Source organism: Panthera tigris, chromosome E2, assembly GCF_018350195.1.
Source record: "Panthera tigris isolate Pti1 chromosome E2, P.tigris_Pti1_mat1.1, whole genome shotgun sequence".
NCBI classification, from domain to species: Eukaryota; Metazoa; Chordata; class Mammalia; order Carnivora; family Felidae; genus Panthera; species Panthera tigris.
In genome coordinates, this window is record NC_056674.1 from 11,007,517 (window position 1) to 11,017,952 (window position 10,436).

Sequence of the window (10,436 nt, forward strand, 5' to 3'; positions counted from 1 at the left end):
ATTTTTTGTGTGTGTGTGAGACAGCGAGCGGGGGAGGGGCAGAGAGAGAGGCAGACACAGAATCTGAAGCAGGCTCCAGGCTCTGAGCTGTCAGCACAGACCCGGACGCGGGGCTCCAGCCCACGAACCATGAGATCATGCATGACCTGCTTAACCGACTGAGCCACCCTGGTGCTCAGATTTTTTTGTCTTTTGTATTCGCTGCACTTGGAACCGCGTAGGTGCTCAATAACTATTTGTTGAATAGATGAACGAAACGCTGTCTGTTGAATGACCTTGAGGACTCCTGCAAAGATGCAAATCAAATTTCTCAGCCCGACTTAACTCCATCACCCTTTCTTCCAGCTCAGCCAACCCGTGTTCTAGATTAATTGCTGCCTCCGCGCATCTGCTTAAAGCCGTACCTGCGCCAGGATCACCCTCCCTACACGCCGAACTCTCCCTCTAAATTCTCGCTCCCCGCGCCATGACGTCACTGTGTGGACAGGGGCCCCCAGGCACCGTTGGAAGGTTGACGGGTTGCCATGGTTACTGCACCGCCTGGGGTGGAATATCCCCAGGGTGCCCCGCCCCCGTGGGTACGAGTTGGCTGGCAGATCCAGGGCAGCCCCGCGCCGGGGCAGGTACGAGTGGGCGGCAATCCGGTTTTCTTACGCCCCCGCCCCGCCCACACCGTTGTCATGGAAACGCAGCGCCTCCCTTTAGCGCCGTCTCCCTCCCCTTTCTCCTAGCGAAGGGGACCCCAGCACAGTTAAGAGGGCTGGGTTCGGCTGGAAGACTGGTCGAAAAGCGAGGACGCAGCTTGTTCTCAGCGCTCTCTCTCTCTCCATCATTTCTCCCACTTCCTCCAAGGATTGCTACGCCTGCGCAGGGACGCAGCCCCGGGATACCAAAGCTAACTAGGAGCGAGGGGCACGCATGCGTGGACAGAGTTCCGCGCGAATGCTCTTGTGGCCTCAAGAAGCTAGGGGAACGAACGCAGCGCTAATGTTGCGCCTGCGCAGCTAAGCCCCCACGCGAGGAGGGCGGTGGAAGGCAATTCTGCGCTTGCGCCGTGGGAGGGGCGTGAAACTCTAGCGGTAAGGGCGTTGGGGGCTGACTGGCGCTAGGTGCGCCTGCGCCTTGGCTCTTGGGGCGGACGGGGGCGGGGCCCAGAGGGGGACGAGAGAGGAGGGGGGAGGGAAGAGGCCGCAGAAGCCCGAGCCTTGACCGACGGGCAGGCGGGGGCTGCGGCGGCGCCGGTGAGTGACCCGCGGCCCGACTCGGTCCCCACCCTCCACGACCCTCACTCTTCATGGAGTCCCCCATCGCCTCCGTTGTCCCCTCTTACTCCCGGACCCCTTTACCCCCAGAGATCCTCTTAATTCCTGGCAATCCCCAGAGCCCCCACAATCCCCGCAGACCCTAATCCCTAGTATTTGATAGTCCCAGCTTCTCCACTGTCCCAGGAGCCCCCAACTCCCCATTCTACCTGGACATCCCTTCTGAGGACCCCATCTCGTACCGTTCTTACAGACGTCCTATTGCCCCGGAGCCCCCAGAGCGCTCCTCTGCTCCAGATCCCCCCTTCTTGCTGCGTCTCTCCTTCAGCATCTCCTTACCCCCATGCTTCTTCGACCCCGAGACACCCCCATTCTCCCTCCATTTCGCTTTCTCCCATGCCCCCATTCTCCTCTAACTCCTGCAGACACCCCCTCTTCTTTCGCCTTTCCTCATTTCTCTCCACCCCTCCAGACCCTCCCCCAATTTCCATCAACTCCTCGGCGTGGCACTTTGCGCCGCGCGAGGCACAAGAGGAGCGCTCGGCGGGTGTCAGCTATTATTAGGCGCTCCGAATGTCCCCCGTGGCCCGTCGCCCCCGGCCACTCTCCGCCCCAACCCCTGGCCCCGGGGGCATTGGAGGCGGTGTCTGGGCGGCCGGGGTGGGGCTGGCGGCGCGCGGACGCCGAGCCCCCGCCAGCGCCGTGCGCCCTGTGCCCGCAGCGCCGGCGCCCCCCCATGCGCCAGGCGGCCGGACGGCGGCGTCGGGGGGCGCCATGGCCTCGGCGGCGGCGGGCGAAGCGGAAGAGACCACCCGGCTGCGCAAGCCGCGCTTTTCGTTTGAGGAGAACCAGATCCTGATCCGTGAGGTGCGCGCCCACTACCCACAGCTCTACGGCGCGCAGAGCCGTCGGGTGAGCGTGGCCGAGCGGCGGCGTGTGTGGGACGGCATCGCCGCCAAGATCAACGGCATCACCAGCTGGAAGCGCACTGGCCAAGAGGTGCAGAAGCGCTGGAATGACTTCAAGCGCCGCACCAAGGAGAAGCTGGCCCGCGTGCCGCACTCCACGCAGGGCGCCGGGCCTGCCGCCGAGGACGCCTTCTCCGCGGAGGAGGAGACCATTTTTGCCATCCTGGGGCCGGGAGTGGCGGCACCGGGAGCCGGTGCGGGAGCCGAGCAGCCCTCGGTGGCCGCTTCCTCACAGCCGTCAGCCGCAAGTGCGGGCACCCAACGCTACGTCTTGTCGGAGGACCGCAGGGAAGACCGACGGGCAGGTGAGTTCCTTCGGTGTCACCGTAGCCAGAGCAAGACAGTCGCGAACTCAGCTGTTTGCTCGGCACGGTCCCCCAGCTCTTTACGTGGCTTGCCCAAAGTCCCACAGCCCATGACTGTCAGCGTCATGAACGGAACCTAGAACGCCTGGCTCCAGAGTGCACACCTGGGATTATCAGCACAGGCAGGATTTCATTAAACGTAACGTAGGGTAGTGACCAATGGAGGCTGACCGGGCTCCAGTCGTGACTTTGTCACTCAGCTGTGTCATTCTGGGTACGTTATCGCAGGTCAGTTTCCACATCTGTAAAATGGGGATTAAAAAAAAAAAAAAAGCCCCCACCTCAAAAGCATGCCGTGAAGATTGAACGAGTTAATATGCGTGAATTGCTGAGTACAGCGCTTCCTGAACCTTCCTCGTTCGCTATTGATAGGGTTACCAATGCTGCGAGGTATGAACTATTTTGCCATTTTATGTATCAAAGCCTTGGAGAGGTTTGGTAACTTTCCCAAGGTCATGCCATGAATAGGGGAAGTGTGGAGAGCAGAGTACAAAGACATCCCACTTGGCCTTGACTCTGGCTTCTTATTTCTTCTACAGCTATTTCCCCAGCACCTCCCCTGTACTGGGCAGTGTTGGGGACACTGCGGTGAGGGAGACATCTCCAGCCCTGCCCTCCTGGGCCTGAGTTTGGGAGTCCCGAGGGGGCACCTAACCCAGGCTGGAGGTCAAGGAAGGCTTCCTGGAGGAGGAGACATCAGAACAGCAGAGTGAGAATGAAGAGCTGAGGAAGCGTTGCCGGTAGAAGAAACAGCATGTAGAGTGACTTTGAGACAAGAAAGCTTAGCCAGTTTAGGAACTGAGAAGTTTCCAAGTTAGAGGAAGGGGAAAGTAGAAAGATTGCAGAAATGTTTTGAGATGAGGTCAGAGAGGTCAGCAGAGGCCAGACAGTGAAGAATTTTATCCAGAATGCCATACGGAGTCACTGAAGGGTGTTTTCAGAAAGGGACGGAGGTGGATATGATCAAACAAGTTCAGGATCATGTGGTTCAGAGAGTTTCATTCATCCACTCAAGGTCACCCAGAAAGTAAGGAGTAGAATTGGGACTCAAATGCAGGTTGTGTCCAACTCACAATGCATGCACTTAACTTAACCACTGGGCTAGATTGTCTGGCAATCACAACAACAATTAATATTGACTGAGAGTTAATGGGCATGCCAGAATTAGATCACACGCAGTTTGTAAGTGAAGGTCAGAACTTGGGACTTTATCTTCAGGGCATTTGGGAGGCGTGAAAGTGTCTTAAGCAGGAGAGAGAGACACGACACGTGGGACCCCTGTTCTCCACAGGAATCTCAAACCTCATTGTTTCTGTCTGTGAAACGGCCACACTGAACCAGGGCAGAGACGGCAAACATTTTTTCGAGAGTCGTACAACTGTGTTATTCCTGCATTAATTCAACAAATATTTATCGAGCGCCTATTCTGAGGGAGGCGCTGTGGCAGATGCTGGGAAGACTGTGGAGAAAAAGCCACCTTCCCTTTTCTTACGGAGCCAGCATTCCAGTTATTGGAGAAAGACACGAACAGACAACCCCAAAACAGATCACATACCAGGAGGTGATAAGAACTAAGAAGAAAAATAAAGCATCTTAAAAGGATAGGGAGTTGGGGTGCCTGGGTGGCTCGGTCCGGTTAAACGTCCAAATCTTGATTTCTGTTCAGGTCGTGATCTCACGGTTCACAGGTTCAAGCCCCAGGCTGGCCTCCCCGCTGACAGTGCAAAAGCCTACTTGCAAGTCTGTGTCTCCCTCATTCCCCTAGCCCCTCCCCCGCTAGCACTCTCTCCCTCAAAAATAAGTAAACATTAAACCCACGAAAGAGGACAGTAAGTGATGGAAGGGGGTTGCTCTAGATAGTGTAGTCAAGGAGGGCTTCTCTGAGAAGGTGGAATTTGAGCAGAGACCTGAATAGAGAAATTGCGGCAAGTCGATAATCTCATAGAACAGCACTTGAGCCAGAGGAAGCAGTATATGCAAAGGCCCGGAGGCAGGAATGTGCTTAAAGCATCCTTGATTAGAACCTCACGCAAATTTACCCACTGCGTAAAATTCATAAAAGAGGAACAGGCTTTGATTGAAAGACTGGAATGGGGCCTGGGGCGGCCTGAGGTGTCTGTGTTGACACTAGAGGAGAGCTCAGGATAATTTATCTCTGACCTAATATTTGAAAACAAAAAAACAAACAGTAACAGCATTGAAGATGCACTGTGCCTGGGGTGATTCAGTTAATCCCTGTGACGGCCCTCAGGGAGAGGTTCTGTTATTCGGTCACTTGGTCCTTTGCCTGCTTACACACGCGCGCGTGCACACACACACACACACACACCTATTTTACAGATGGGGAAATGGAGGCCGAAAGGTTGCAAATAAATGATTTTAAATGTGGCAGCGGCCCTTCCGTGACCCCTGTGGGCACGAAGTGTGGGCCATTTTCTATTCTATTGTTCAGTAGGCTAGAAGAACAGTATTCCAGAGTGGCAACAATCTGGAGTGGTAAGGGAGACTTACCACTCTTGAGCCCTCAAATGCCTCTTCTCGCATTCACCAGCACTGTGATGTCTCTCTGGGCCTCAGGTCTCTGCATCTGTAAAATGGGATGATAATGGCGGCACGTACCCCTTCCCCTCCACCCCCGCCCCCAGGAGAATGGCTGAGGGGACTCACTGAAATAACGTAGGAGGAAAGCATAGCCGCTTCGCCCAGGGCCTGGCCAGGAAAGTGTCCAACAAGTGTTAGCTCCGGTTATCATCTCTCTCCGTGCCTCCCCCACCTCCTCTGCCTGCCTGGTCCAGGGAGGCTGGACCCCCAGCATTGAAGGCTGGAGGGGATTGGCTGTTTCTGCAACAGGAGAGCAGGGAGATCAGATCTGGCCTAGGAGCAGGAAGCAGGCTTCTCTGAGGAAGGACTATCTGAACTGGCCAAGAGGCCATGCAAGGGGGATACTCTTAATAGAGGGAACCTCACGTACACTCTCCCTGAGGCAAGGAAGAGGGACCGAAAGGGGTAAGGGCTAGGGCTTTGTAGCCTTAAGGGCTGGACTGTCCCCTGTGGGTGCTGGGGAGCTGTGGGAGGGTTGCAGCAAGGACCTGGGGCCTGGGGCCCCCATCCGTGCTGACTCCTTGGAAGCCACAGTTCTTTTTTCATTAAAGAAAACATTTTGTGCTGGACATTGTTCTAGGCGCTGGGTAAACAGCAGCGAACAAAACAAAGCCCTGCCTGATGGAGCTGACATCAGGAGGAGGAGACAGACAACAAACAGAGCGACCCCATGCCAGGTGGAGATAAGTGCTAACAAAAGAAATCAGGTAGGGTTAGGAGAGCGAAGAGGACAGAGATGGGAAATGCTGTCGACAGAAGGTCAAGGAAGATCTTCCCAAGGAGGCCGCATTTGAGCAGAGGAGCTGAGAGAGAGGGAGCCAGGCAGGTGTCTGGGAAAAGATCTTTCCAGGCCAAGGAACAGCACATGCAAAGGCCCCGAGGCAGGAGCAGGCGTATTGTGTGTGTGGACCAACAGGAAGGCCAGTGTGGCTGGAGCCTAGTGAGTGAGAGAAGGGAAGGGGTAGAGCTGAGGTCAGGGAGGCACTGGAGCAAATTGTGCGGAGCCTTGAGAGCCTCAGGGACTTTGCTTTTAGTCTGAGACGTGAGAGCCCCAGGAAGCTTTTGAGCGGGGGAAAGACAACATCTGACTTGTATTTGTTAAACACCTTTATTGAGATACAATTCCCATACCGTACCGCCACCCCTTTAAAGAGGACAGTGCGGTAGCTGTTAGCATCCTCGTGGAGTTGGGCAACCATCGCCGCTGTCAATCTTAGAACATTTTCGTCACCCGAAAAAGAAACCCCGCATCTCTCAGCCATCACCCCGACCTGGCCCCCCCCAGCTCCGCCCAGCCCCAGGCAACCACTAATCTACTTTCCGTCCCTGGTAGCTTTGCCTGTTTGGACATTTCCTATACACGGATCCTCGGATATGTGGTCCTCTGTGGGTAGCGTAACCGACACGTATATTGTTTGGACCTCTGAGACTTTGGAGGAGGCCTGCGACCCAGTCGAGGAAGCAGTTGCAAAAGTCCCAAGCGGGAAATGCGGGTGGTTGGACTGGGAGGGGCTCGTGGAGGTGGATGGAAGCGGGACGTTGAAATAGTTTGAAGGCAGAGCCAGTGACCATTGTACATGGACAGTGTCTGGGGCGAGAAACAGAGTGAAAGTTGTGCCCCCCCCCCCCCCACCAGCGGCTGGAAGGAAAGGATGGGGCTGTCATCAGCAGCGATGGGGGGCGGCGGACCCGGGAGCGGGATGTGAGAGGGTCAGGAGCTCAGCTCCAGGCAGGAGAGTGTGAGGCAATACTAGACCATCCAGGGGCTGTGCGGCCGGTACACAAATGGAGCAGAGGTTTCAGGCAGGGCCCGGAAATCTGAAAGCCTCTGTATGCAGACTCTGTCCAAGTTCAGGAGCGTGAATGGAGTCTCAGGTGACAGGAGGCCGCGTGCGGAAACCCAACAGGCTTGGGGTTGAGGGTTGAACTGGTACAGACCACAGCTGAGGGAGAAATCCCACCACCCGGCCAGAGAGAGCCCGCGGAGGCGTGTGGTGGGGGGAGCGTCCAGATAGTTGGAGGAGCCTTCTAGAATGTTGGTTCTGCCTGGCTCCAGCAGGGGACCCTCCAGGACCCTGTTTCCACCAAGGCTGGCATCAGCCACCAGGGGGTCATCCGCTATATTGTTTTTCTCCCCTGTGTCCTCCTCCAAGGCCCGATCCGACTTGGGTTTTGAAAAGATGGCTCTGGAGCCAGGGCGGGTGGGAGGTGGAAAGGGGAAATCGAGACACATGGTGGGGGGAGGGGGGTCACGTCACCTTACCTACATCTCTCTCTCCACAGATACACCAGCCCACAGCAAGGGGGGCTCCAGCAGCCCCGAGCAGTGGGCCCGGCCCTCCTGCAGCCCCCAGGAAGGGGGCTGCCCGCCACCCAAGGAGCGTGAGTCCCCGCCCCCTCCGGCCCTGCAGACCGTGCAGCTGCCGCGCCTGGCCTTGTCTCCTCCGCCCCCGGCCCCTCCACCGCCACCACCCCAGCCGCCTCAGCAGGTCCACGTGGCACCCTCGTCCCCCAGCCCACCACCTCCTCCACTGCCACCACCCACGCCCTCGGCCCCGGACCCCTCCCTGGACTTCCTGCGGGCCCAGCAGGAGACGGCCAACGCCATCCGGGAGCTGGCTGGCACCCTTCAGCAGGGACTGGCCAAACTGAGCGAGGCCCTCAGCGCCCTACTGCCCCTTCTGCCCGGAACCGCCGTCGACAGGCTGCCCCCGCCTCTGCCCCCACCCCCGCCCCCGCCCCCACCCCCCAGGCCCCTCTTGCCCCCGCCCACCCCGAAAGCGGAGATCACCCCAGAGCCCGTGTCCGTGGTGGCTGCTGTGGTGGACGGAGCGGTGGTAGCAGCCAGGGGGGTGATCATCGCCCCTAGGAGCGAGGAGGCGGGGGCCCCCCGGCCTCCCCCGGCTCCCCTTCCTCCCCACGACTCACCCCCACACAAGAGGAGGAAAGGTTTCCCTACACGGAAGAGGCGGGGGCGTTGGAAATCTCCCTGAAATCTGCTGTTGGGTTCGAGCTCCTTCTGCCTGTACCTCCTCCCCACCCCCACCCCCAGCTTAGCCCAGTGGAGGAGGGCGACGCACCTTCCCCATCTCGGCTGCACCCTGGCTCCCTGCTGCGGGGGGGGGGGCGCGAGCACCCCACTCCCTATACTAGTTAGTGCCTGATTCTCAGGGGGGCTTGTTGATGGGTCCCCCACCCCCTTCTCCAGTACAGCGCTGTCTGCCTGGCTGCTTCCCTGAACCCTAACTTCTAAGCCATCAATTTTACGTTATTTATTATTGCCCTTTGTGGGTTGCGGAGAGAACCTCTGGGGTCTGCACATGCGCCCTCCTTCCCTAACAGCTCCTGGTCTTGACTTGAAGAGAATTGACCCGTAGGGGCCTCCTCACCTCCCCAATCCAGACTTTGGAGGGGGTGGGAGTCGCAAGACAAATCAGAATATGGATGACAAAGGATATAGCAGTCTGTACCCTAGGGAGAGGGGAGCAGAGTTCTCACTGGGGAGATACAGGTTGGGCCCTCTGCCTCCCATTGCCGTCTCTGACTTCCAGAGCTCAACCCCCTCATTTCTCCCCAGTGGTGACAAGATATGAATAAACTTATTTTTAATACAATTACTTCGGGCTCTGAGACAGGCCTGGGGTTTCAGCACCTACACCTGTCCCCCTCACCACCCTCCCTCCCCCGACCCTGCCTCCATGGACCAGTGGCATCCCTTTGAAGTTGGGAGGCTGGTGATTTTCCAGCTTTTTTCTTTCTTTCTTTCTTTTTTCTTTCTTTCTTTCTTTCTTTCTTTCTTTCTTTCTTTTTCTTTCTTTCTTTTTCTTTCTTTTTTTCTTTCTTTCTTTCTTTTTCTTTCTTTTTCTTTCTTTCTTTCTTTTTCTTTTTCTTTCTTTCTTTCTTTTTCTTTCTTTCTTTTTCTTTCTTTCTTTCTTTCTTTTTCTTTCTTTTTCTTTTTCTTTCTTTCTTTCTTTTTCTTTCTTTTTCTTTTCTTCCTCTTTTCTTTCTTCCCTTCCTTCCTTCCTTAAAGCCATCAGATCCTGTGTTCAAATCTTATTCCAACTTATTCATCCTTCCCATACCAGCCTAAGTGTCCTCTCCTTCAGGAGAGCTTTCTGGATTTCCTCCTCCAGGCTAAGATGGGTCTGCTCAGATTATCTTCTAGTGTCCTTTGTTCTCTAAATGAATACATGCCTTTATCTGTTTAAAGCTTCCCCCCCACACACACCCCCACCCCCTTTTCATGAAGGCAAGAGCTGGTTTTCTTTTTTACTCCCAAACCTGCTGGAAAGCAAAGTAGCCAATAACCACCACCCTGAAATCAGCCACACCTGGCTCCGTCCCTGGTGCTGCCCTGGCTAGCTGTGTGAGTCTCCCTTTTCCTCGTCTGTAAAATGGGCATAACAATGTAGGCGTCTACATCTACATTCTATGTTCATCCTTCAGGTCTCAGCTCAAATATCGCTGCCTCAGGAAAGTCTTTTCTGGCACTCCCTCTCCCCTAGCAGTCGGGGTGGGGGGGGGTGGGGGGGGTAGGGAGGTGGGGAGAATGCAGTTAAATAATCATTTGAGTAAATTTAAGTTGAATGTCTGCCTCCATCACCAGGATGAGCCTTGTCAGGGCAAGGCCTGAACGTATCTCAGTCACTGCTGTGTCCTCAGCCTTGCCCGACACAGAAGAGGGTTGCATCTTTGAATTAATGAGCAGCTTAAAAAACGGTTTCCATTTATGTATGCTGTTCCTTTTCTGGGCCAGGCACCATGCTAAACGTTTATATGCGTGTTTTCATTTCAACTTGGAGCTATCCAATGAAGAGCAACTTCTACAGCGTCTCTGTCCTGAGAAGTGTAGGGACTTGCCCTAAACTTGCCAGGGGACAATCCCAATTCAGCCCACCTGAAGCCGAACTCTGGCCAGAACTCTTGACCCCCCCCCCCCCCAGGAGTGTTTACTGAAGAATGGCTTAAACGCAATTTTAGGTGATCCCTGAATGGCCTCTTTAGTGGTTCCATACACAGTGTTAACTTACTTGATTAAAATGTAGCTAGTACATAAAAAAAAAGTAGGACTGTGCCCATAATACAGACATACCTCGTTTTATTGCGCTTCGCAGATACTGCATTTTTTTTTTTTTTTAAGTTTATTCGTTTTGAGAGAGAGAAAAGGAGAGAGAACACAAGCAGGGAGGAGCAGATAGAAAATCCCAAGCAGGCTCCGCACTGTCCACGAAAAGCCTGAT

The 10,436-nt window shown here is 55.4% G+C and overlaps 1 protein-coding gene across 2 annotated transcripts; it reads left to right on the forward strand.

Annotated features, from left to right (window-relative positions):
- Positions 1 to 705: 705 nt before the first annotated feature.
- LOC122234204 (Myb related transcription factor, partner of profilin) lies at positions 706 to 8,813 on the forward strand. 2 transcript variants are annotated; one of them, XM_042969803.1, is made up of 3 exons: positions 706 to 1,079; positions 1,984 to 2,535; positions 7,480 to 8,813. In XM_042969803.1, the coding sequence occupies exons 2-3, from the start codon at positions 2,037 to 2,039 to the stop codon at positions 8,187 to 8,189; spliced, it is 1,209 nt and encodes a 402-aa protein (XP_042825737.1). In that variant the 5' UTR covers positions 706 to 1,079; positions 1,984 to 2,036; the 3' UTR covers positions 8,190 to 8,813. The 2 variants fall into 2 exon arrangements, with proteins under 2 accessions (XP_042825737.1, XP_042825736.1); XM_042969802.1 differs by lacking the exon at positions 706 to 1,079 and having other exon boundaries at positions 1,186 to 2,535.
- The last annotated feature ends 1,623 nt before the right edge of the window (positions 8,814 to 10,436 follow it).